This window comes from Conger conger, chromosome 7, assembly GCF_963514075.1.
Source record: "Conger conger chromosome 7, fConCon1.1, whole genome shotgun sequence".
In the NCBI taxonomy this organism is placed as follows: Eukaryota; Metazoa; Chordata; class Actinopteri; order Anguilliformes; family Congridae; genus Conger; species Conger conger.
The window spans coordinates 31,152,913-31,180,166 of record NC_083766.1 but is presented as its reverse complement, the minus strand read 5'-3'; the positions used below and the strand labels follow the sequence as shown (position 1 = coordinate 31,180,166).

Sequence of the window (27,254 nt, the reverse complement as noted above, 5' to 3'; positions counted from 1 at the left end):
TCCCTCTCTCCCCTCTCCTACAAGACCTCTCACTCTCTCCCCCTCCCATCTCCTACGCTCTCGCTCTCACACTCGCTCTCTCTCTTTTTCTGTCACCTCCCCCCCTCTCTCTTTTTCTCTCTCGCCTCCCCTCTCTGTGCCTCCCCCCTCTCACTGCTTCTTCTCACGGGTTGTGATGGTGACCAGTTGCTTAGCAGCCTTGGCGATGTCGTAGGCGCACTGGATGACCTGCTGGGTGAGGAGCTGGTAGTCCACAGGGGCGGCGCCGGGGTCCGTGGGCACCGCCTTGCGGCACTCGCCCTGCAGCCGCGACGCGCTGGCGGCCAGGAGACGCAGGGAGCAGCGCACCGCGTCCAACGCTGGCCTCTGTCAGGGGCGGGGGGGTCAGAGGAGAGGGTTTGGGTGACGGGGGGAGTGTCAGCGCAACAGAGCGACAGAAGATCTTTTGCGACAGGGAAAGAGTGTTTGAGACAGAGAGGGTTTTTAGGAGGCAGATGGATTTGGGAGGCCTTACCTTGGGAAAGAGGGAGGCCATCTCTGAGACAGCAGTGTGGATCTTCTCAGAACAGGGCACAAAGCTGGGGACACAAACACACAGCCACCTGAGCTGAGGATCACCTGTGCTGCCCACCACGTCTTGCTGTCCGGTTTGAGCCGGTTTTGCTGGTTTGTACCTGGCCTATCTGCATTTGTGTGCACGTACAGTATGGTCCGGAAATATTTGGACAGTGACACAATTTTCATAATTTTGGCCCTGTACGCTACCACAATGGATTTGAAATTAAATAACCGAGATGCAATTGAAGTGCAGACTTTCAGCTTTAATTTGAGGGTATTTACATCAAAATTGAAGGAAGGGTTTAGGAATTGCAACAATTTTCATACATAGTCCCTTCATTTCAAGGGACCTAAAGTAATTGGACAAATGAATATAATCATGAATAAAATGTTCATTCTTAATACTTTGTTGAGAATCCTTTGCAGGCGATGACTGCCTGAAGTCTGGAACCCATGGACATCACCAAACGTTGGGTTTCCTCATTTGTGATGCTTTGCCAGGCCTTGACTGCAGCTGTCTTCAATTGTTGTTTGTTTGCAGGTCTTTCTGCCTTAAGTTTTGTCTTAAGCAAGTGGAATGCATGCTCAATCGGATTGAGATCGGTGATTGACTCGGCCATTGTAGAATATTCCACTTCTTTACCTTGAAAAACTCCTGGGTTGCTTTCGCAGTATGTTTTGGGTCATTGTCCATCTGTACTGTGAAGCGCTGTCCAATCAACTTTGCTGAATTTGGCTGAATGTGAGCAGACAGAATGTTCCTATAGACTTCAGAATTCATGTGGCTGCTTCCGTCTTCTGTCATATCATCAATAAACACTAGTGACCCAGTGCCATTGGAAGCCATGCATGCCCATGCCATCACACTGCCTCCACCATGTTTTACAGATGATGTGGTGTGCTTCGGATCATGAGCCGTTCCAAGCCTTCTCCATACTTTTCTCTTCCCATCATTCTGGTACAGGTTGATCTTAGTTTCATCTGTCCAAAGAATGCTGTTACAGAACTGGGCTGGCTTTTTTAGATGTGTTCTGGCAAACTCTAATCTGGCCTTTCTATTCTTGTGGCTTATGAATGGTTTGCACCTTGTGGTGAACCCTCTGTATTTGCTCTCGTGAAGTCTTCTCTTTATGGTAGACTTGGATAATGATACGCCTACTTCCTGGAGAGTCTTCTTCACTTCACAAGATGTTGTGAAAGGGTTCTTCTTTACCATGGAAAGGATCCTGCGATCATCAACCGCTGTTGTCTTCCGTGGACGTCCGGGCCTTTTTGTGTTGCCGAGTTCACCAGTGCGTTCCTTTTTTCTCAGAATGTACCAAACTGTTGATTTGGCCACTCCTGATGTTTCTACTATCTCTCTGATGGATTTTTTCTTTTTTCGCAGCCTAAGGATGGCCTGTTTCACTTGCATTGAGAGCTCCTTTGACCGCATGTTGTGGATTCACAGCAACAGCTTCCAAATGAAAATGCCACACCTGAAATCAACTCCAGACCTTTTACCTGCTTAATTGATGATGAAATAACAAGGGAATAGCCCACACCTGCTCATGAAACAGCTTTTGAGTCAATTGTCCAATTACTTTCGGTCCCTTGAAATGAAGGGACTATGTATGAAAATTGCTGCAAGTCCTAAACCCTTCCTCCAATTTTGATGTAAGTACCCTCAAATTAAAGCTGAAAGTCTGCACTTCAATTGCATCTCGATTATTTAATTTCAAATCCATTGTGGTAGCGTACAGGGCCAAAATTATGAAAATTGTGTCACTGTCCAAATATTTCCGGACCTAACTGTATATTTACACAAGTCAAATTATTTATTTTTATCCACAGGATGAGGAAACACTGACACAACAGCAGATGGTGCTTTTGAGAGTATTGGGAGTATTAGGAGTGTCCCGATTGGCTGCCATGCAAAGCACCAGCCAGCTTTTCAGGAGCATTTGGGGATTAGGTGTCTTGCTCAGGGACACTTCAACACACCCAGGGTGGGATTGAACCGGCAACCCTCCGACTGCCAGACGACTGTTCTTACCACCTGAGTCAATGTCTCCCCTAGTATTAGTATCAGTATTACTGTAGGAGTATTGAGTGGTATTGGGACTGTCCCTTTTGAGAGCATTAGAGGTGTGCTTTTTGAAAATGATATTAGGAGTATCCATTTTTCAGAGTTTTGGGAGTGTTGTCCTTAGGAGTGCCTTTTTGAGAGTATTAAGAGTGTCCTTTTCAAGTTTTGAGAAGTCATTTCTGAGAGGACTGGGACTTTCTTTTTTAACCCAAAACGTACTTGGCAGTTCTTACCTGTCATGTTTAAACTCCTGTGCGGCCCTCAGAAGCTCCTGGATGTTCTTGGTCACCTGTTCGGTCTTCAGAATGACGTCCTCTGTGCAGGGTAGTGTGGGGTCTGGCTCCCCCCCGTCTCCACTGCCAGCCTCCTCCAGCTCTCCACGACTATCATCCTCACTGCTGCGCATCGCACTGCACACACACACAAAGACACACGCACGCACACACACGCACACACACACACACACACGTACACACACACGTACACACGTACACAAACACACACACACACACGCGTACGCCAGATAAGAAAACTAAGAACACGTGTACAATGACAATTTGAAAACTTCGGAGAAACTGTACAGGTGCGCCTCACCTGAGTGACAGGTCATAAGTCTGAGTGTTGTCATAGTCACTGTCTGTGCTACTGCCAGGCTTCTCTCCTTTTGGGGTCTGAACACAAAGAGGACAACAGCAGAACCATCATCACGACCATCACCACCATCACCACCACCACCACCAAAACCACCACCACCATCTGTGAGCCCTTTAATAATGACTTCCACAACACCACCCCCCGTATCAAACCATTCAAACCTTCTGCTTGTTGAAGGGAGAGAAAGCAAGATAAAGAGCAGGAGAAGGAATGAGAGGGGCGGAGAAAGAAGACAAGCGGGGAAGGGATAAAGGAAAGGAGGACAGGAAGGCCATGAGACGAGGACAGAGGGAAGGAGCTCAGAAAGGAAGGAACGAGGGACAGAGGAAAGGAGGGATGTCTCACCGCGTATCTCCCCACCTCTGTGGAACCAGAAAGGTGCAGGCCACCGTAGGAGGACAGGCCTGAGGACAGCCCCTTCTGCACCTGAGAGCGTGAGGGAGGAGGGAGGAGGGGGGCAAAAACACACAGGGGAGGGGGGTCCATGAGTGTGACAGGAGGGGAGGGTGGGGTGTGTGTGGGGTGGGGAGAAGGGGTGTTACGGGGATCGGGGGGAAGAGAGTAGGGAGAGAACACATCTTGATGGTTCTGAGTCACAGGCCGTTATGGTCTCCCCCCATTTAAACTAAAAGCTAAACTGTCGTCGGCAATAAGAAAATGCCTGTAGGTGACAGTTTAGAAGTAATCTTTGGCACAGTTGGCAAATGTTTATTAGATTTAGTGGCGCTGAAAATGGCATGTATTTGTGTGAAGACAAAATACAAATCCAATAAACATTTGCTATTTGGAGTGAACTGGAGTGAAATAGGTAAAACTGCATAAATGTTCAATAGAACATTCCAAGCTTTTAAGGTTATTTTATTTTGTCTCCTATCATGCGTGGATACTTAGAGCGTTCACTGTATTGGAACTGCCGGGTCCAGAGCTCTCAGATCAGACCGGGTTCAGAGGGGACTCACCACACCTCGGCCCACAGATTACTCGCTTACTGAGGCCGTCATGCCATGCCACATTTTTCTTTTTTAAAAAGCACAACCAGCAAAATGCTAACTAACTCACAAGCAATGCCCCGTGACCAGTGCATAATGGCCGAATGTCATGACATACTCCATTATGCAAAAACCTCCTGGTAACCTTGGGTCCCCAAATAAAATTGCCTTCACCAGCACCAAGTGTGTGGTTCACTAGTTAATTCTGGCAATTTCAAAGTCCGCCACCTAGTGGCCAAGGCCCTGCATCACAGGCAGTCATAAAGCACAGTGCAAGATCATGTACAATCGACTATTCAATAACACACACAAACACACACAATGAATGATACTCAAGACAACAGATATAAACCACAATTGTGTCAACCACCCAAATGACATATGGAATGTTGTAGCAAATAAAAAATAGGAAATTAAGCAAACATGCCTCAGTGGTTGTCTGGCTGTGCTGTCGTGTGCAGCAGGCAGACGCATACAGACAAACGGACAGACAGACAGACAGACGTAGACTGTAGCGCAGTTTCCCTTCAGTATAGTGCCTAAAAGCAGCAGGAGGGAGCGCGCCCTCTAGTGAGTAGTGAGTTTGTGCTCAAAAGTGCACAGGCAGCCAGAGAAAGTGCTTTTAATGGCACAGGCAGTGCAACCAGCAGCCAGTCTCAAATACCAAAACTTTAACTATAATATTAGTATCACGCAAGGAGCAGTTGGGGGCAGTAGAGTAGGCAATGAGAGGGTAATAGTGAGTAGGGGGGGGGGGGGGGGGGGGGGGGAGTATTGTAGCGCATGTTCGGGCAGTAGTGTGAGCAGGAGGGGGCAGTAGGGGGCAGTAGTGTGAGCAGTAGTGTGAGCAGGAGGGGGCAGTAGGGGGCAGTAGAGGGCAGTAGTGTGAGCAGGAGGGGGCAGTAGTGTGAGCAGTAGGGGGCAGTAGTGTGAGCAGTAGGGAGCAGTAGAGGGCAGTAGAGTGAGCAGTAGGGGGCAGTAGTGTGAGCAGGAGGGGGCAGTAGGGGGCAGTAGGGGGCAGTAGTGTGAGCAGTAGGGGGCAGTAGTGTGAGCAGTAGGGGGCAGTAGTGTGAGCAGTAGGGGGCAGTAGGGGGCAGTGTGTGTGTGTGTGTGTGTGTGTGAGAGTGATAGGGCAGTAGAGGTCTGCCTTGTGAAGTGGGGTGGGGGCAGCAGAACAGTTGCATAAGCAGTGGAGTGGGGCAGATATATCAGCAACGCCGTTGCCATGGATTCCACTTACACTGGGGTGCAGGCGGCTGGCGAGGGAGTCCAGAGCTGGGGAGAGGGTCTTGTGGGGGGCGGCGCCGGGCTCGTACATGGAGAAGGCCTGCCTGGGCTGCCTGTGGGGGGGGCCCGCGGTCAGCATCCCACCGGGCCCCCCCACTCCTCCTCCTCCCGCTCCTCGCACCCCGCCAGACCCCAGCCCCGGCCCACCACCCCCTCCCGAACCTCCAGACCTCCCTGCCTGCCCCCCCCGCAACACACTGTTCTCCATCTGCATCCGCGAGATCTACAGGAGAAGTGGGGGGGAGGGGGGGGGGGTGACATCACCTGATTGTGTATTTCACACTGGAAAACATATACTGTACAACACAAGAGGCATAGGAAAATTACACATCGGTCTTCGCAGTCAAACTGGTGAGTAGTGTCTTCAGCGTGTGTGAACTGTCTGTCGAGGGTGTTGGCTTTAGCCCGAGCGGGGCAATGAGGGAGCTTTTGCGCAGAGCTGGCTGAGAACACTGCCAGTGTTCTGTACTGCTGCAGTAGAGGAATATGGGAAACGTAGTGTGAAACTGGCTTATTCTCGTGAGGCAGCACTACAAGCGCAGATCTGACAGGCCTGCTGAGCAGTCTACATACAGGAAGCAGGTGAACCACAATGAATTGTGGGACATGTCTGATGGTTTTTGAAAGGGTTGAAATTGGTGAGACGCTACTCCAAAATGAGATGCTGGGTGAGTCTAAATATAATGTAAACAAATACAATGTTAACAAAAAAGCGAGGGAAGGGGGGGTTAAAATGGAGATTTTGAAAACCAACAGAGACAAAAGGCTGTGGACCAAGACTGAACACGGTAGAAACACATCGTCTGGACGCTGAGTATCCAACTGCACATTCCACACACACACACACACACACACACACACACACACACACACACACACACACACACACACACACACACACACACACACACACACACACACACACACACACACACACACACACACACACACACACACACACGGTTTCCTTACATCCAACAGTCACCCAACAAGCTGTGCCCTTTCTCTCAATGTTCCTTTTCCTCTATCCTATCCTCTCCTCTTCTCCATCTCCCTCTGTCCCACCCCTTAAATATTCCCTCTAGCTCCACCCACTCTCCTTCTAATTCTCTTTCTCTTCTTCCCTTTCTTCTCTCCTCTGTCAGCCACCATCTCACTTTCTCTCCCTCCTCTCATCCCTCCTTCGCTTCCTTTTGTGTACCTTCTCCTCACTCCCCTCCTCTCTCCTGCTCTCTCCTCTTCCTCTCCCCTTTATCCTCCCTCCCTCCCTCCCTCTTCTCTCCTTTCCTCTCCTCCCATTCTCCCCCTCCCTCCCTCTCCTCTCCTCCCATTCTCCCCGCCCTCCCTGGCTCTGCTCTCCTCCCATTCTCCCCGCCCTCCCTGGCTCTCCTCTCCTCCCATTCTCCCCGCCCTCCCTGGCTCTGCTCTCCTCCCAGGCTCTACCTCTTTCTGCAGGCGTCTCAGCTCCTCGCTCAGGTTGCTGTTGACCTTCATGAGCTGCTGCACTTTGGCCTCGGAGGCAGCCAGGGCCTTCTTGACCTCCAGGTACTCCTGCAGGGTGATGGGCCCGTCCGACAGGTCTGAGGAGTCCATGCTCTGGAAGAGAGAAGGTTCCGGATCACAATACTACAACACAAGATACTCGTTTAGGCCCAGAAGAAGACGTTTGTCTCAGACAAGACATCAGAAAAGATTAACATGATATACATTTTACCTCTGACACTTGAAATTTGATCCCAAGCTTTCCTGTCTTGGTTTGTGGCCGTTTGCTGTTCCTAGCTAGCTAGAAAGCTTGCATCAATAGTTACTTGGAAACCTTTATTGTAAAAATAATTCACAGTGACTGGTTTAAACAGTTACCAGTTGTAAATTTGGATAGAAACCACAATTTATATCCAGGTTTAAAATTATTTTTGGTCCTGACCTGAAAATAAAAATGTCTGGTCAGAGCAACCGATTAACATTTTGACTGCCAGTTTGTAATGAGTTTCTTCAGTCTCCATTTCCTGCCCCCACATGAGCCAGTTCATATTAGCAAATTACAGAACACAAGTTTCACAATCTGCAACTGAAAAGCAACATTACAGTTTAGCCAAGCAACCTTGCCAATTCACTCCTATAACTATGGAGATAATTCATGCGTCAGCCACTGAGGTGCTGACTGTTTCATACGGCAGTGCTGAGAGGGATGATCGATATGGACATAGAGGCCTGAAACGATTAACAGCCCCAGCCAACCAAATTAAACGGCAGATATCCGCTCCCACCAAACAGACTACAGCATGCCGATGCCACAAATGAGGTAGATACGCGGACACTGAGTCAGGGAAGGAGCATCTGGAAACGGAGACTACCACACGCGTGATTAACACAAGCGCCATTAATTATCCTGACCGCACGCATCATTAATCACAGTCACCACATGTACGGACATTAAACTGAATCCGTTCTGGGGAAGGACCCAGCGCAACAGAACAACGACATCGTTTGTTCATTTAGCAGGAGCAATTATCCGCGGTGGCTGAAATACTTCGCATTTTTATGTATTACACATTTATACAGCGGGATATTTATGGAGATTTACAAGCTTATGGTACGTAGCAATGCTTCGCAGGAAACGGAACCAGCAAGCAACCTTTTATTTGTAATCGCAACGCTGTGTTGCCAGCTCAGTGTTTCAAACAGTAAGCTTCACCTATGAGAGTGAATGCACGATGCAGATGTCCCTCGTACTGCTTATGAACACATAGATGCCGCCTGAGGCTAAGGCTAATGTTTTTGCATTCTACACTCATTGTGGCAACCATCCATCAATCAAATCGATCAAATTGTATTAAGCACCGTTCAAAACAGAATTACAGAGTGCCAGATTATTGAGATTTATATTATTATTTGGATTTATTTAAGCCTACATGGTCATCGCAACCATCTACGGTGTGCACTGGTTTTTAAAGTGCTTCAGCCACTTAGCCGTAGTGTTTAAACTTAGTGGATGGCTAAAGAGTGCCATACACCTTGTTTGCAAGGCCTAAACTGCCAGTGCAGACATCAAGGAAACTCGTAAAAGGCAACAGATACTCTGACCATCTGGGCCTGTGTTTGTGAATGTATTATGTGTATCAGATGATGAATGCCAGTTCTTCGTAAATTGAATGCGAGCACCTGTTCATGTTGATTAGCATAAGGCAACAACATAGTAATGCCGCCTTCAGGGTCATGTGCAAACATAATCCACACACCGCTCTCCGCGAACATATGTATCTGTGCAGTCCCTAAATACCAGCTCTCGCCCCTAAAGAATGATTAGCCAAGTAATCGAAAAGCAGGAAAGACGCCATTGCTAAACCTTGGGTTTGACTGCGTGCTTGTGGGACTTTAGAATCAAATATTATCATCAATAACAATGAAGGAAATGTGTTCACAACAAGGCTATTATTGCAAACTAAAAATAAGACTAAACTAGGCATGGAAAAAAACAATTATAAAGTTAAAAAAATGTTTTAAAATAATTCAAACTAAAGTTAATCTGAAATTGAAATCAACATTGAAAACTAAACAACAATAAAAAACTGAATGCCAACATATTCAGGGAAAAGTTCACAAATGAAATAAAATGTGATCGTACAGATGATGTGTGAATGAGGCCCTGTGTGTTCTCTGTGCGGCGTTTGAGACTTGCTCCGGAGGGAGGTACTGGAATGCTGTTTCCTGCGCACACGAGGAGCTCACGCTCCCTCTCCCTCTCCCTCTCTCCCCCAGAATAACCGTGATGTCATTCAGAGGATATGCAGCAGCCGCACTGCTGCACGGCATGCTGGGACAGGCTGAGAGGAACGGCATGGATAACAGCACTTTGTGTGTGTGTGTGTGTGTGTGTGTGTGTGTGTATATAAACATATCCTGTGTGTGTGAGTGAGTGAGTGTGCGCGCGTATGCTGAAAGTGTTCTGTTATATGGTCTGTTATCCCTGCAGCTGCTCTGTTTAGTTTTCAGTGGCTTCCTGTGTATACATACGCATACAGCAGACTTCCTGCGAGTGGGTACGTGTGTGTGTGTGTGTGTGTGTGTGTAAATGAGTGAGAGCATGTGTGTGTTTAAGTATGTGTGTGTATATGAGTGTGTGTGTGTCTATGTGTGACTATGTGTGTGAGTAAGTATCTAAGTCTGTGTGAGGGTGTGTGTGTGTGTGTGTGTTTAAGTATGTGTGTGTATATGAGTGTGTGTGTGTGTGTATATGTGTGACTGTGTGTGTGAGGGTGTGTGTGTGTATGAGTGTGTGTGTGCGTGTATATGTGTGACTGTGTGTTTGAGTAAGTATATAAGTCTGTGTGAGGGTGTGCGTGTGTGTGTGTGTGTAAATGAGTGTGTGTGTGTTTAAGTATGTGTGTGTATATGAGTGTGTATGTGTGTATATGTGTGACTGTGTGTGTGAGTAAGTATATAGTCTGTGTGAGGGTGTGTGTGTGTGTGTATATGAGTGTGTGTGCGTGTATATGTGTGACTGTGTGTGTGAGTAAGTATATAAGTCTGTGTGAGGGTGTGTGTGTGTGTGTGTGTGTGTGTATATGAGTGTGTGTGTGTATATGCACGAGTGTGCGTGTATGAGTACATGTGTGAGTGTGTGCCCACGCGCGTCTTACCTTGGCTCTGTTATTACGCTGAGTGTTGTTGTTCTGTGTGGTCAGCTCGTTGTCAGACTCCTCGTCTGAAGCTACGCTGTCGTAATCGTGCTGGTCGTCATCGTTACTCAGGCCCAGCTGCAGGGGGTCTGCAGTGGACAGGGAGGGGCATGGCACATTACCACAGCAAACCCGGCTCATGCCTCACGCCACTGGGCATGCTTCAGCGATCACACGCGCCACATTAGTGACAGCTGTCCACATTCTGCTTTCATTACTTCACATCTGATTCGCTCGTCAGCTATTTCCCTACCACAGCCCTTCAGTCAGTCTGTCTGTTAGTCCGTGTGTTTAGCGTACTTCTACACACACACACACACACACACACACACACACACACACACACACACACACAAACTGCAGTTTCACGTAATCTCCCTCCTTCCCCTCCTGGTCCTCCATCCTCCCCCTCTCCACCTCCACCCAGACCACCTCCACACACGTCTCCCCTCTCTCCTCCATCCCTTTAAAACCTCTCCACACTTAACCCCACCTTTCCCTCGTGCTACCCTCCCCACCTCCACCCCACCCTCCGTCTCTCCCCGTCCTCTCACCGGTGGGGCTGGTGAGGCCTTTGCCGTGCTGCCTCCTCTTGGCGTCGCTCAGGATGTCGATGATGAGGGTGGCAAACTCGCGGGCGTTAAAGCGAGCCAGCTTCTGCCGGCCCTGGGACAGGCGAGAGAGAGAGACAGGCACTCATGAAGCCATGCGAAGGGAGCTCCCGGAGGAGCGCAGCAGGAACGGCAGACCCCGGGCAGAAGCTCTCCCTTACTGGGTCTCTCTCTCTCTCGCTCGCTCGCTCTGCTGGCAGTGCACTGTGGAAAACCACCGTCACAGCAGCTGCGTTTTATAATAACAGAGTTCCCTAGTCTGAGGCAGCACACACACTCAGGCATGAGCAAACACACACACACACACACAGATATACACACCTCTCACTCTCACCCACAAGAAACCTTCTATAAACAATCTGTGAAGGCCAGGATGTTGCTCCTGTTAACCAATCACAGTTTGGAAAAATGAGCTTATGCTAGGATTCTGAACAATTGCAAACAAGGAGGGCAGAGGGGAGATAGGAGGCACGCTCCAGGAAGCTGTTTGAATTCAGTGAGAGGTCGAGCTGAACGGGGTTTTTGAGGAGGATTTGAAAAGGTGCCTGTGAGAGTGTATGAAGCCAGAAGTCCTCTTACTCCCCCTCTCTGCTTCAGACAGGCTTGCACCAACTTTAGAGAAAAACAAACTACCACCTTCCTCTTTCAGTTCCGTCCTCACTGCGTCTCTGTCCTTATGATTTTTCCGATGACCTCATCACTGTGACCTTGTCCTCATCCCCTAAGCGTAATTTCTGCTGTGGACACTAGGGATGTGTCCGCTGCAGTTTTTCGAGAAGCCAATTCTCTCGAAGAGTTCTCTGGTATTTACCTGGTTGCGTGTGGAGAGTACTCTGGTATTTACCTGGTTGCGTGTGGCAGAGTACTCTGGTATTTACCTGGTTGCGTGTGGAGAGTACTCTGGTATTTACCTGGTTGCGTGTGGCAGAGTTCTCTGGTATTTACCTGGTTGCGTGTGGCAGAGTACTCTGGTATTTACCTGGTTGCGTGTGGAGAGTACTCTGGTATTTACCTGGTTGCGTGTGGCAGAGTTCTCTGGTATTTACCTGGTTATGTGTGGCAGAGTTCTCTGGTATTTACCTGGTTATGTGTGGCAGAGTTCTCTGGTATTTACCTGGTTATGTGTGGCAGAGTTCTCTGGTATTTACCTGGTTATGTGTGGCAGAGTTCTCTGGTATTTACCTGGTTGTGTGTGGCAGAGTACTCTGGTATTTACCTGGTTGCGTGTGGCAGAGTACTCTGGTATTTACCTGGTTGCGTGTGGAGAGTACTCTGGTATTTACCTGGTTGCGTGTGGCAGAGTACTCTGGTATTTACCTGGTTGCGTGTTGCAGAGTTCTCTGGTATTTACCTGGTTGCGTGTGGCAGAGTACTCTGGTATTTACCTGGTTGCGTGTGGCAGAGTACTCTGGTATTTACCTGGTTGCGTGTGGCAGAGTTCTCTGGTATTTACCTGGTTGCGTGTGGCAGAGTACTCTGGTATTTACCTGGTTGCGTGTGGCAGAGTTCTCTGGTATTTACCTGGTTGCGTGTGGCAGAGTACTCTGGTATTTACCTGGTTGCGTGTGGCAGAGTACTCTGGATTGACGGGCAGGAAGGGGACTGCGCTGCGCTCTGTCACCAGGGTGCTGTGGTTCTGAGTCGTCAGCCACACTGCAGGGACAACAGAGGAAGGGACAGTAAGCCACGGGGGATAAAGAAAGGATAACACTGGTGTGACAACATTTCAATAACAGGAGATCTACCAATCACCAACCATGTTGGTAACACCCAATATTCCCTGATTCCCTTTAACCCCATAAAAGTGATTTCATAAAATGCATGTATGTATATACCATATTTTGCATATGGATATTAATCCTGGCTCCTTCATTATGGTCTGTGAGTGGTGTTTGAAAAGAAAAAGAAAAACGTGAACCTCTGTCTCTGCTTCCAGAGAGGTCACAGAGACCCCTCCCCAGCTTGAGAGATCCAGGCTCTGCTGAAGCGCCTCTTCTGTGGACCAGAACAGGACCGGGTCGTCTGCTCAGAGCAGGAATTTCACTTCAGAGTTGTGAAACTATGTGTGCGTCCCGATACTTATTTTTAGTATTGTGAGGCACCCCGGGCCCTGCAGGATGCTCCAGCGTAGATATGTACATCAGGGCTGCCCAAACCCTGTTCCTGGAGATCTACCGCCCTTGAAGGTTTTCATTCCACCTTTTCAAACTCTTAGTCCTCCCTCCTGATTTCCCCCGCCCCCCCTTTCTGATATCCCTATCCTCCTTGTCTACCCAAAAAAAAAAGAAAAAAAAGAAAAAAAGAAATGGCACTTATATATTTAGAACATATGTTATACATATGGTCCTAAACATACTTATATGTTTAGGACTATATGTTTAGAACAGCATTCCATGTGTATTTTCCTAGTTATGGACGTGTTGCTTTGACTTCTGGTAGAACCTATGCACTTGTAAGTCGCTTTGGATTAAAGGGGTCTGCCAAATGACAAACATGTAAATGTAAATGTAAATTCCATTCGTAATTTGACACACCTGATTCTACTAATTAGCAGCCGGGAAAGATCTGTGGCTGTTGAATGAGGTGTGATTTGTTAGGGTTGGCGTGAAAAGCTACAGGACGGCGTATCTCGGAGAACAGGGCAGGCCAGCTCTGATGTAGCTGCTGATGAATTCAGGACTCTCCGCACCCCCTTGGGTGAAGAATTCTCTTCTTTGATTTCCGATTTTTGCACTGCATTTGTTTTCTGCACACATTGATTATATGACACCATACATTTCGCTCTCTACACCACTGTGAGGAAGTCTGAGAAAGAGCCCTTCATGCCAAATGAAATCAAATGGCTTTTTAAAATCTATAAAGCAAGCAAATATGTTTCCTTTATTCATTTGGGGGAGATGTTTGTTTATCAGGGTGTAAATATAATCTAGCCCTTGGTTCCAGATCTTGAGGAAATATATCCAGCTTTTAACTCCAGATTTAAGAGCAGCAGAACGGCGCTTCGCTTTTTTTCTGCTTTAGCATCTCTGTCCCCATCTCCCATCTCTCTCTCGGGCTCCCTCTCTCACTCACCCCATCTCCCATCTCGCTTCTCTCTCAGTCTCTCTCTCTATCTCAGTCTGTTTCTCTCTGTTTCTCTCTCTCCATCTCAGTCTGTTTCTCTCTTTCCATCTCAGTCTGTTTTTCTCTCTCCATCTCAGTCTCTGTCTCTCTCCATCTCAGTCTCTGTTTTTCTCTTTCCATCTCAGTCTGTTTTTCTCTCTCCATCTCAGTCTCTGTTTCTCTCTCTCCATCTCAGTCTGTTTCTCTCTCTCCATCTCAGTCTCTGTTTCTCTCTCTCCATCTCAGTCTCTGTTTCTCTCTCTCAGTCTATCTATCTCAGTCTCTGTTTCTCTCTCTCCATCTCAGGCTCTGTTTCTCTCTCTCCATCTCAGGCTCTGTTTCTCTCTCTCCATCTCAGTCTCTGTTTCTCTCTCCATCTCAGTCTCTGTTTCTCTCTTTCCATCTCAGTCTGTTTCTCTCTATCTCTATCTCAGTCTCTTCCGCTCTCTTCTCTCGCTCACCCTGTTGTTAACCCTGTCTGTGAACCCAGTCACAATAACCCCTAGGGAGCAGGCCCTGCAGTAGACTCCCTGCAGTAGACGCAGCGGGGCGGACCTCACCTGCATCGTTCTCTCTGCGGTCCACCTCGTCATACACGTCCATGGCCAGGTCCTCAAACAGACGGTTGTTGAGCTGCGGCACAGCGAGGCAGACAGACGAGACAGCACAACGGCACGACAAACACGAAGGCAAGGATCGATTAACGTGTACTAAGCGCATCATGGTTTTAATGCAGGTCCCCATAGACAACCCCACAGAATCATTTAACAAACTGCAATCAGACATGCTTGGAACTACAACCCCCCTCTCCCCCCGTAACCCTGTGACATCACAGTCGCATGATTTGCTGACTGCAGCACAGCCGGAACTGTGCCGAGAGACCTGTGCACTACTTAAATATCTGCGCCTGCTACCAGACCTGACGGGCAGGGGTTTCTAAAGATACTCACCGCTTGGAGTTTCTTCTTGGCTGCCTTGGCCAGTTCTGACAGGTCAAGGCTGAACAGACACAGAGAGGGGGAGAAAAAGAGGAACATGGAGAGATATGGAGGGAGTGAGAAAGGCCAGTGAACACAACTGTCTATCTGTGGAGGACGGGGAGGAGAGATGTTTTGTCGAGCGGTGACGAGTGAACACTACAAAGCTTGCACAGTACTGGACATCTCTCCCCCCTGCCCCCTCAACTGCTCCCTCCGCCCACCCCATTATCCCTGGCCCCGGCCCCTGCCCCACCCTCTCAAGTATCTGACTCACCACTCAAGTGACCTACGGACCCTGTGTGTGAGGGGCCAAAAACGTTAGCACAGAGCGTGAGGAGAAATCCAAACGGGCAGCATGACCGCCTCCCCCCACACAGCTGGGCAGTGTGTCACTGCATTTACATGTCAATCAATTTCAGAGCTCCGCCGCTTGTTTTCTGATACTGATGACGGGATGGAGGAAGGGTGGTGGAGAGCAGAGGAGGGCAGGGCAGGGCAGGATGAGGAAGCAATAATGGAGGGAGCACAGGGAAGATGAGAGAGGAGGGTGTGATTGGGAGAGGGATGGGGGGGGATAGAGACAGAGAGAGAGAGAGAGATACCTCTGTGTTGGGCACTTAGGACGAGCTCTGCCTCCACAAGCGCAGCGAGGTGGAGGAAACAAAAAAACGAGTGAGCAAGAGAGCGAGGGAGAGAGAAAAAGACAGAGAGACATGAGACAAAGAGAGAGAGAGATGAGACCAAGACAGCAAAAGAGAGAGAGAGAGAGAGACAGAGAGAGAAATACAGCAAGCAAGAGTGAGGGACAGATCCCATATTAATATCCCTTTGGAAACACAGTGAAAGGCACAAAGCATTCACACAGTGCAGGTAGCACTGCCAGAGAGCACATTTTAACATGTCCCACTTCCCAAAATATACACTGACGTGTGAAACAGAGCCACCTACTGGCTGAAAAACAGAAGTTCAACAAACAGAGTGTGCTGCTGCATCGTGAGGGGAACAGTACACCTTCCGTTAAACAACAGAGACAGAGTAACCCCTCCCCACTCCTGTCACTCTGTGTCATTCCAGACACACACACACACACACACACACACACACACACACACACAAGACACACACAAGACACACAGAGACACACAGAGACACACAAACAGACAGACAGACAGACAGACAGACAGACAGACAGACAGATACACACACACACAAACACAGACACAGACACAGACACAGACAGAGACACAAACACACACACACAGAAACACACACACAGACACACTCACACTCACACTTGACCCCAGCCCTACCTGTCGGCCATCTGGGGGATGATGTAATGGCCATTCTTGTGATCTGCGGAACGGTAGAATGCGTGAATGAATGATTGACAGGGCTCGCAACATGGAACAATGTGAACCGTAGCTGGTTGCCACGGCAGCAGGAGAGAGCGGGGAGCTCACCTGGGCGTCGGCCGCACAGGTAGAAGGCTAGCCTGTCCGTCAGCTCGTACTGACACTCCACCAAGCGCTCCGCCAGCTCTACCTGCCCTGCTTGTCTGAGACAGAGAAACAGATTCACACAGCATAGTGATTCAGTCTCACACAACACAGATTCACACAGCATAGTGATTCAGTCTCACGCAACACAGATTCACACAGCATAGTGATTCAGTTTCACGCAACACAGAGTCACACAGCATAGTGATTCAGTCTCACGTAACACAGATTCACACAGCATAGTGATTCAGTCTCACACAACACAGAGTCACACAGCATAGTGATTCAGTCTCACGCAACACAGTCACACAGCATAGTGATTCAGTCTCACACAATACAGTCCCACAGCATAATGATTCAGTCTCATGCAACACAGATTCACACAGCATAGTGATTCAGTCTCACGTAACACAGATTCACACAGCATAGTGATTCAGTCTCACGCAACACAGAGTCACACAGCATAGTGATTCAGTCTCACGTAACACAGATTCACACAGCATAGTGATTCAGTCTCACACAACACAGAGTCACACAGCATAGTGATTCAGTCTCACGCAACACAGTCACACAGCATAGTGATTCAGTCTCACATAACACAGATTCACACAGCATAGTGATTCAGTCTCACGCAACACAGATTCACACAGCATAGTGATTCAGTCTCACGCAACACAGAGTCACACAGCATAGTGATTCAGCCTCACGTAACACAGATTCACACAGCATAGTGATTCAGTCTCACACAACACAGAGTCACACAGCATAGTGATTCAGTCTCACGCAACACAGTCACACAGCATAGTGATTCAGTCTCACACAATACAGTCCCACAGCATAGTGATTCAGTCTCATGCAACACAGAGTCCCACAGCATAGTGATTCAGTCTCACATAACACAGTCACACAGCATAATGATTCAGTCTCACGCAACATAGAGTCATACAGCAGTGATTCAGTCTCACGCAACACAGAATCACACAGCATAGTGATTCAGTCTCACGCAACATAGTCATACAGCAGTGATTCAGTCTCACGCAACACAGATTCACACAGCATAGTGATTCAGTCTCACAGTCCCAGATTCACACATCGCACAGCCAAACACAGAGATTCACACAGACTGGCACAACACAGAAATTCAAACGCAAGAGATCGATACATATACACAAGGTGGAAATTCAAACGGCACAGATTCGCACAGCACAGAGATTCAAACAGCCTGACGATTCAATTCAATCACAGCAGGCAATTATGAGATCTGCCATCAAAGTACCGCCATCACTGTGATTGCCTTCACGTCGAGCAAACCCAGCTCGCTGCACCCGCTCTGCACACCGACTGTAATGGCCACAACGTCGTATATTTATTACTTTCACTTGATGTCCAATAACTACTAGCCAACGTCACCACGTACCAACTAGCTAGCTTGCTAGGTTAACTGTCGTTTGGACCAAGGAGGAGCCCCTGTAATTAGACTGCATGTGGCTAGGTGGACGACGCTGTACTGCGTGCGTTTGGCCGAATGAGAGCCAGGAGAGCTGGGGGTGGGCGGGGTACCTGGCGTAGTCCATGGGCGTGCGGCCGTTGATGTCAGGGGCCCCGGGGTCCGCCCCGTACACCACCAGCAGCTCCGCCTGCAGCACCTGCCCCGCCTTCGCCGCCACGTGCAAGGGGGTGGTCCCTTTCTCCTGCGGGCGGGGGCAGAGAAGGGGTCAGCCCAAACCTGCGGCCGGCGGCGGCGTCCAGCCGTTCGGGATGAACGCAGGGCCATCGCGCCCCCTCATCTACGCCTCTTTGTGTAGCTGCTGACTTTAGCGCTCTAATTACACGCTCAGTGACACCCAGAGGATGGGCGCATGCGGGGCCGGGGGCGCAGACAGGGTGAGTCACGGCAGCCGAGAGACGGAGGGAGAGAGAGACAGAGAGAGCGGGAACCAGAGAAAGGAGGAGAGAGACAGAGGGGGGAGAGAGATATATATAGAGAGAGATAGATAGACTGTGAGATAGATTTAATGTGTTTTTCATTGAGATGTAGAACTCTATTTAGTTCTTTATTGTGTGCGTTTAGTTTAATTCAATTTGTTATTGCCGATCTGTCCTTTAGAGAGATAGAGATACAGATAGATACGGAGAGAGACAGAGACAGAGAGAGAAAGTGCAGTGTTGGGTAGTGTTCAGCGGTCTCTCACCGGATGGAAGAAGTTGGCCTGGGCCCCCAGGGATAGTAGCCTCAGACAGGTCTCCAGGCTGCCGGTTCGAACGCTCGAGTGCAGTTGCTGAGGGAGACACGGCGCATCGGTCAGCGGAGTCCGCCGGTATTACCGCCTACCAGCACCTCACCACCATTCATCAGTGATGATGTCATCAGTCTGCTTTTAATACCCAGTCCTGAGAAGGCTGCTAAAACAGGGCACCCTGGGATGGCCCTCACAGCACAGCTGCCTCTGACCCCTGACCGCTTCACCCTTTGACCCTCTGTGAACTCTGACCTTGCTGAGGTCCTTGGTGGTGACACCGTCGTCGTCTCGGCAGGGCAGCTTGTGTACAAACGCCAGCATCTGATACTTCGCCCGTATGAACTCTGACTTGGTGGGGCTGCAGGAGGGAGAGACAGAGAGAGCAGCTGAAAGGAAAGCGTATCAACGCCACAGTCCGAGTTTCTTTATGATACATGATTTTAATGAATAAATGTCCAGGTTAAAAAAGTGAAAGTCAAACTAAATGTAAGCCTATGTAAATATATATTTTTTACCGTTAAATCAGAAATGCTGCTTTTCAGATCCTGAATAATGTGAGTCACATTTTTTGCTGCAAATAATCCAGAAGCAGCGTTATCTGCAGCTGTGTGCTGCAGTGCATTGTGGGCTCTTACTGGACTTTGTCCTGGGGGTTGGGTTTCCTCCGGCCACTCTGCACCTGAGCCGGGTCCAGTAGGGAGTGCTCCCAGATGGAGTTCGCCCCGTTGCTGGCCAGAGTCTGCACCATCTGGGACACAACGGAGCGGTCAGCCTCCACGCGCTTCAAGACACCACCCCTACTCACCCCCACCGAGCCAGCCTAACCCAGCCTCTAATCCCCACCGAGTCTAACCCAGCCTCTCACCCCCACCGAGTCTAACCCAGCCTCTCACCCCCACCGAGTCTAACCCAGCCTCTCACCCCCACCGAGTCTAACCCAGCCTCTCACCCTCACCGAGTCAGTGTAACCCAGCCTCTAATCGCCACTGAGTCAGTCTAACCCAGCCTCTCACCCCCACCGAGTCAGTCTAACCCAGCCTCTCACCCCCACCGAGTCAGTGTAACCCAGCCTCTCACCCCCACCGAGTCAGTGTAACCCAGCCTCTCACCCCCACCGAGTCAGTCTAACCCAGCCTCTAATCGCCACCGAGTCAGTCTAACCCAGCCTCTCACCCCCACCGAGTCAGTCTAACCCAGCCTCTCACCCCCACCGAGTCAGTGTAACCCAGCCTCTCACCCCCACCGAGTCAGTCTAACCCAGCCTCTCACCCCCACCGAGTCAGTCTAACCCAGCCTCTAATCCCCACCGAGTCAGTCTAACCCAGCCTCTAATCCCCACTGAGCCAGTCTAACCCAGCCTCTCACCCCCACCGAGTCTGTGTGGGTTTCCTCCCACAGTCCAAAGACATGCAGGTTAGGCTGCTTGGGGGGGCTGTATAAATAAAGATTCATAAATAATACACAGCCCCAGGCCTGCGGAGTATCCCTCACCCCTCCACTCACGGTAGTCTCGGCCCCTCCCCAGCCCCTGCATGGCCCCCCTCTGGCCCCTGCATGGCCCCACCCCGCCCTGCTCGGCCCCTCTCGGTTCGGCCCCACCCCGCCCCTGCATGGCCCCTGCTCGGCCTGGCCCCACCCCGCCCTGCTCGGCCCCTCTCGGTTCGGCCCCACCCCGCCCCTGCATGGCCCCTGCTCGGCCTGGCCCCACCCCACCCTGGTCGGCCCCTCTCAGCCCCGCCCTGCTCGGCCCCTGTCGGCCCCGCCCCTGCTCGGCCCCTCTCCAGCCTCACCTGCAGCAGTGCGGGGGGCCAGCCGCTGTGTCGCAGGTGCTTCACCACGGAGATGTGCCGGCCCAGACTGCGGTGCACTGAGCAGCACTCATCACAGATCAGCACACCCCGGTTAATGCTGCTCCACCCGGGGTCTGAGCGACAGAGAGAGAGGTGGATCAGAGAGGGAGGGAGAGAGAGAGCAAGAGAGAAACGGAGAGGGAGGGAGAGAGAGAGAAAGAAGAGGAAGAAGGGAATAAGAGAGATTTGAGAGGTTTAAAATGCATAAAAAATGAATTCATTAAAGCTAAAATAAGGGGTACCATATATATGCTACACAAATGCATTCAAGTAAAAAAATCTATCCATTATCCCCTTTTCAACAAATCACCTGTGAGCACATGCTGCAACATACACGGATGTGTGAGAAAATGTGAGAGAAAGCGAGCGACATATTTTGCAGATTTATGATTATAACACCTTCATCTTTCTAGAGATACACACCACGGGTGGAACAGCCTCAAAGCACCGTCGGTTCAGGAGATAAACTCTACAGACCTTGGCAGTACACGCAGAGCTAACCTTACACCCACTGACCCAAACAGCCAAAAAAAAACAACCAAGTACAGGTATACAGGAAGTGGAACGGCAGCCTCTGCTGTTATGAGAGCGACAGAATGGATGACATCATCCTTTGCGAGCAGAGGGGCTTCAGCACAACCCCTCCCCTCTCCCCTCTCCCCTCTCCTCTGGCCCCAGGAGAGAGTGACTCCTGATGACAGGTAGAGGTTGCCAGGGGAAACCTGGCCCAGTCTGAAGGGCTCTCTCTCAGGTAAAGAGGTCCTCTGACTGCGGCCCTCAGCGACAGAACGGCCCAGGGGAAAGCCAAAATTCACATCCGGATCCATCCGGCTGCTGGCTCACCCACCCCCTCATGGGACCAGGCCCTCCCGCAAGGCGAGAGGAACAGACCACCACGGACACTGGACACACTCACTTCCACTTCCTGTGGAGGTAAAATAAACGCCAGACTTGCGCCACAGTGTGTGAAAATCAGTTTTGGACGCTGGCAGAGTGCACTTAGTTTGCACTTCTTCAGGCTGTGCTCACAAACACGCACTTTAACGCACACACATATGCCCGCACGAACGGGTAGCACTGCGAGTAATGTTTTTGTATGTATACAAAACATGACATTTGGTGGGAGAACACACTGACAATGTTTGTGTATAAGGGACTGCAGAGACAACGCCCTACTGACGACAACAAGGTCCAGAAATGTTTTGTAACAACAGCGTCCAGGAACCAATCGGGCAGGAGCAAACTCCCCACGTCCCCCAGGTGAATTGCTAAAAATCTGAAGTTCACCTTGCGTCTGTTAAACAAAGCATTAAATGCTTGTGTTCCCACGACTGAATTGAATAGCCAGCAAGTACAGTGACGTGACATGGCCACTTTCGTGATTAGACAGGCAGAGGTTTATGATTCAAATGAAGACCTTCGTTCCTAAACACCAAGCTCCAAGCCACGGAGCCAAGGCCAAAGCTACTGCAGCATCAATTGTGCTCAATTAACATCCCCAGTCCTCCTCCACCCCCACTCTCCCCCCTCCATGTGCCTAAACAGACCGAGGATAACAGAGCAGCAGAATGGGGGGGGGGGGGCAGGCCTGAGCCCTGCACGGCCGAGGCAGCTGGCGCAGTGGGGGGGCGTAGTGCGCGATGCACTGAGGAAGAAGCCGGCCCTTTAATTAGCCGCATCCTGTTCCTTTCATTCCGCGCACAAAGTCAAGAATGGCGATTATTCACGTGTCATAGGAACCGCTCCGTCCCCCGCAACGCGTCTCCGCTTAGTTCCACTTTGTGTGACTAACGCGATGTCACACACACACACACACACACACACACAGGGGAAGTGTGATCCAGCGGGCCTCTTGATACAAATAGCTGGTAACACACACTCTTCGCACTACACCGTGAACACAGGCAGCTCCTGACCCCTAAGGATCCATGTTAAGACCCCACCTGCAGATTTCTGCCACCTTCCCAAAACAAACCTCTTTTCATGTAGCAGCAGGGCAGGCTGGAAATGAACCATAAACAGCCCTGGCCATATTAATTCCTGTGTCTCTCAGTCAACTGCTGATCAGGCACCTCGGATAGACGCAGCATGCACTTTCTGTGTTGGCACATAACGAGATGAATCGAACTAGCGGGGGCTGCTGGGAGATGAAGTCCTGAAGTCAGCTGAGCGTCCCCTGGCAAAGCCTTGCTCTGGACTTCACCTCCCATCAGGTGCAGTACAGCGAGAGAAATGGAAACGAGAAACACCCCCGAGGCTCTCCAGGACCGAACTTGTCCGCCTATAGTAACATGTTCACTGACAGCAGTGTCTGCCATTAACGGGGAGCGGGGAGATCTCGGCAGGAGGCTCGAGCTGGGCTGCCCAATCCTTCTCTAGGATATCTACCATCCTGTAGGTTCACACCAAACCCAAATTTCTAAATGAGCAGCTCAATGAGATGAAGTGTAGTGGTAGATCTTCAGGACCAGGATTGCAAAATAGATTTGGAACTAGAGCAATAACATCAAACAATACAGTACATTATGAACAGCATTCTGTCTACATTGCATTCTTCCTTTTAATGAGCTTATGGAGGGGGACACACATTGTCAATCACAATTGTATTTTGCACTGCCCCTCTGTCTAGTATATCAGTTGTCTGAGCTCCACTTGTCAATTCTTGGCCAAGAATATAAATGGCATATCTACAGTGCCTTAATTTGCAGTGAAATTGATCAAATTGGACTTAACTGCTGTGATAAATGTGACCAACAACATTAAATTGGTCATGGATTAATGGACTGAATCCTCCTGAACCCTTAGCCCAGAGGTTCAAAACTCTTGTCCTGGGGACCCCTGCGCTTGCTGATTTTTGATATAGCTTATCTCTTGCTCAATTAAGGTTGCTGAGCACATGTTCTTTCATCATTTTTTCCTTAAACTTGTTAACCCAATGCAGGTTTGACTCGTAATCATTTACTTGAACTTGTCAAAGGACAGCTAGCAAAGTCAGTTTTAGGGTTCAGGTGTCAACACTATCACCTGGAAACATTAACCGCTGAGCTTTTTTTATGAAATAATTTGTAATATGGGACTTATGTTCAAGGCACGCATCTGGCATGTGGTTTACCAGGGTAAATAATCCCTCCAAATATGAAAACCTAACTTAAGCTTTTTAAAAGTGAACAGCTTGTTGAAATTCTGGGACTAGCGGTACAATTGTGGTTGTGAAGAAACCAGCATATACAGGGGTGTGAATGGATTCCTGACCAATTCAACCAGAGGATTCAGAAGTAAAGCAACAGCAGAACTTTAAAGGGCTTTAACCCACTCATCCTGTGGTCGCGAGTCCAAGACTAGTGTCCACGGTTCTTGATGCGCCACCGGTGCTCAAATGCAATGTTTATAACATATTGTTTTCGAATTTGTTTGTTAAATGTATATTGGTTCGCCTGTGTCCTTAGTGTACAGGAGTCAAGTTCACCCCTGCAATATAGCTAGAGGTAAGTTACAAAAGCCCAAACTACTGGTTTTACTTTACTACTAACTTAGCTAGCTAGTTAGTTAGTAACAATGAACTGGATGAAACACGGGTCGCTAGCCAGCTAACAATTCATTTCAGCGAACTGCAGTTTTAGCCCCAAAGAGGGAAACCAAACATGCCATCAATAAGAAACAACCATATTTCAGCTGGAGTCAAGAATGTGTCCATGCAGCGTTAGCTAGCTAGCTAGGTAACGTCAATGCGTTTTCGCTCACTAATTCTGTAAGTTAGCTCATTCACCCCGGACTGTAGCCAGCTACGCGAATTGTTCACAATAGCTTAACGTTAGCAAGGCTGTAATTCTGCGGTAGTAGTCAGCGTTAGCTATTCTATCGCATATACCTAGCCAAGTTTCTGTAAGATCAAGCTAGCAAATAAGCGAATTAGATCGGTGGGTCCTTAACTAACATTAACGTACGTAGCTAGATCCGCACGGAAAACTAAACGCATATGATAGACAAATAGGCATCTACGTTAACTGGCCAAACGTCTATCAATAAATGACCGTCTTACTTAAAACTGATGAGCGACATCATAGTTACTCCATCTGAGACTAAAAGTAACTAACCTTAGTTTACGGTTAACAAACGACTTACACGCGAGTGAACTGAAACAATGTGAAACATTAAATGCCTAACGTTAGCGCTAACCTGCGATTGCCCATTGCAGATAAAGTAAACACAAGTAAAACTCAGACACATTTAGGCCATATCTCTGCCAGGGCGTCTCAGCCATTTTCCTGCTTCCCAGATGCGGCACAGTGACCTCACGCGTCGGACTCCAAACACATCCAGTACGCCAATCCACCCCATCTCATCCCAAACAACGCCTTATTTCGTAGCTGGCTATGTTAGCCAGCTAGCTTCTTACCTGGTGCACTACAGTCCGCGCATACCTCGCTTCTCTGTACTTTCCTGGACATTTTGAAATTCCGCGATTTACTGGGTCGCAATTTCGAGTTACGTTTTAATGTTTAAATTCTTCTTTCCAGATTTCGCGACGTCCGCGGTTCCCTGAAGCCGCTCCGAATCCCCGGAAGCCGGCGATGTGTTCCAGTTCTCCGGCTGTCAACCCTTTCTCTCTTCTGCCCGTCCAAAGCTGCAGCAAAATTTCCAGTCCTCGTCGAAAAACTAGTGCGAAAACGAAACCATTGGTTGTTATATTGCATTTATTGTTGTTTAAGGGTCAGCTTATTTTTAAAGGAGGTAAGAGAAATCCCATTTCCAGGCTTTCTTTATGTCGATGTGTAGCTAGCTTAGATAGCAGGTAGCTAGCTAGCTCTACCTAGCAATTCGAAATTGTCATGGACGCGGTGCCCTACAGTCCCCCCTCTCCTTCCTCCCTCGCGGTATCTTACTCTTGGTCGATGTACAATCCCAGGGCAGGGGGTTGGAGCAACGCAGATATTACACGAATATTCCAGGAACTCTACACCCCGTTCTTTTCCTATTAATTGCTCCTGTCTCCAGAAAACAAAAGATACTCGCGGTTATAGTTTATCTGAGTTGTTTACGTATAGGCTACTATCTAAAATCAGTGGTACAAAACCAGTGTGACTGATGTCACTTAGATCTAAAAAAGTCTGATTGGTCATTAATTGACAGATTTATCTGAACTACGTCGAATAAGACAGAAGAAAATGCTTTTGGGATTTTTCCACCCCTTGCACTACAGGCGATACTGATAAACGAAAGCAGTAGGTTCCCATTGGCCAACTGCTTAGTGCTTCTCACACAAACCCTTTTAGTTACGAAATTATGTTCTGGCTAAAATTAGCCAGTGAAATCTGTCTTTTGTGGGAGCTGACATGATTACGTTTTTGACTACAATACATGAACGCTACATGATTACCTGAAGAATACTAAAGCATACTGAATGGGCATTCTGAATGGGTATTGTGGCTATTAGGTAATTTTCCATTGCAGGTAAATTGGAGGTAGAAAAAGAAGGTACATTGTAAAAAGTACAGTTTTTCTATTATATTAGGTTATAGATAAGATAGATAGGATAATTGTAGAAGCTGTAGCTCTTCCTGATTATGATGAGGAAAGTGGACAGATCCGGTCTATTGGCAGAGAACAATAGGCAGAAAAAGGGATGGACAAAATGCAAACAGGGAGAGTAAATAGCAGACACACAATCCTGTAGTGTAGCAGCATTCCAGTGAGCAACTTGTTTTTAATGCATCACGGAACACATCCCCATGTCCTTTGCTAGCCATGGGCAGCACAACCAATTGGTACTGACATACAGCATCCACAAAGACTTGCTCTGTGTCCTAGAAGTGCAGGTGGTTTTAAAATATAATGTGGAAATATGCTCAAGTTGGCGAATCACACAGATAAATAGAATAGCTTGCCGATGATTTTGATGGTACTGCTGGGTGTTGCAGTACGTGCAGGCACACGTTCCCGCAGTACTGGAATGAGACTGTCCGCTTTTGGCACCGGTCTCCGCGTGGGAGAGAAACCAGCGAGGACTGTTTCAGCTTTAAAATTGACTTTTATTATCCAGCTTCATTTTGGAGAACCACACGTTGATGAAAGATTGCAATTCAAAAGAAAGAGCTCTTGCCACATAACCAGAGTGGAATCTTGGCCACCAAGAGCTGTTCTCGTCAGTTCACAGCTATTCCACACAGATATTAGCTCCTAGGTGCTGTGTGCCTTCACTGATAGCTTTGAGTGATGAGTTCAGCGCCGGCCCTTGTAGTATTGCAGGAAGAATCGTGGGGCTCTGTCACACATGATCACGACTATCTGCTGCCAAGGTGTGGGCCCGCAGTGGGTAAGTGCGGCGAGACCTGCAGGCGAGTTTGAGTGTGAGTGAATTGTGCTCAAATGCAAGAACCGTATCTTCAAATATGAGCTTGTTTTTTCTGTCTTCGGTGTCCTGTTTGTTTTGAGTTATGATACCATGTCTGGGGGAGAATGTCTGTTCTCCCCCTGCTGATCCACCCCTCCCACTGGCATCTGTTTCTTCAGAGAGACAGTGGGAAGGAGGGAGGGCAATCAGGGTAAATTGCACCTGAGCCAGTGAAAACCGATGTACTGCACCAGTAAAGAAAATCCATCCCTGATATTGGAATTCAGTGAGAGAATGAAGGGACAAAATAAAATGACAGTTAGTTTAAAAACAGAAATAAAGCAAATAAATCCAAGATAAAGCAGAGCCAAGGAGAAAATAAGGGGAAAAACACATTTTCAACCTGAAA

The 27,254-nt window shown here is 48.8% G+C and overlaps 1 protein-coding gene across 5 annotated transcripts; it reads right to left on the bottom strand.

Annotated features, from left to right (window-relative positions):
* Window positions 1–104: 104 nt before the first annotated feature.
* git1 (G protein-coupled receptor kinase interacting ArfGAP 1) lies at window positions 105–25,742 on the bottom strand. 5 transcript variants are annotated; one of them, XM_061248715.1, is made up of 22 exons: window positions 25,398–25,742; window positions 24,911–25,170; window positions 20,455–20,588; window positions 19,300–19,412; window positions 18,917–19,022; window positions 18,617–18,703; window positions 17,985–18,115; window positions 16,389–16,483; window positions 16,239–16,281; window positions 15,531–15,557; window positions 14,899–14,947; window positions 14,509–14,581; window positions 12,402–12,499; window positions 10,790–10,901; window positions 10,197–10,324; window positions 7,000–7,152; window positions 5,510–5,779; window positions 3,626–3,706; window positions 3,221–3,297; window positions 2,860–3,036; window positions 515–578; window positions 105–366 (listed from the first exon to the last, which is right to left on the bottom strand). In XM_061248715.1, exons 2-22 carry the CDS (start codon window positions 24,960–24,962, stop codon window positions 151–153), a joined length of 2,286 nt encoding a protein of 761 aa, XP_061104699.1. In that variant the 5' UTR covers window positions 24,963–25,170; window positions 25,398–25,742; the 3' UTR covers window positions 105–150. The 5 variants fall into 5 exon arrangements, with proteins under 5 accessions (XP_061104699.1, XP_061104697.1, XP_061104702.1 ...); XM_061248713.1 differs by having other exon boundaries at window positions 24,911–25,742; XM_061248718.1 differs by lacking the exon at window positions 5,510–5,779 and having other exon boundaries at window positions 24,911–25,742.
* Window positions 25,743–27,254: the final 1,512 nt, after the last annotated feature.

Excerpts from the sequence above, each read along its gene's own strand:
- git1 (XM_061248713.1), bottom strand. The coding sequence starts at position 24,962 with ATGTCCAGGAAAGTACAGAGAAGCGAGGTATGCGCGGACTGTAGTGCA. Across the intron at positions 19,023-19,299 it reads AACCCCCAGGACAAAGTCCA|CCCCACCAAGTCAGAGTTCA; the intron begins GTAAGAGCCCAC and ends TCCCTCCTGCAG. Across the intron at positions 7,153-10,196 it reads AGCGTAATAACAGAGCCAAG|AGCATGGACTCCTCAGACCT; the intron begins GTAAGACGCGCG and ends TCTCTCTTCCAG.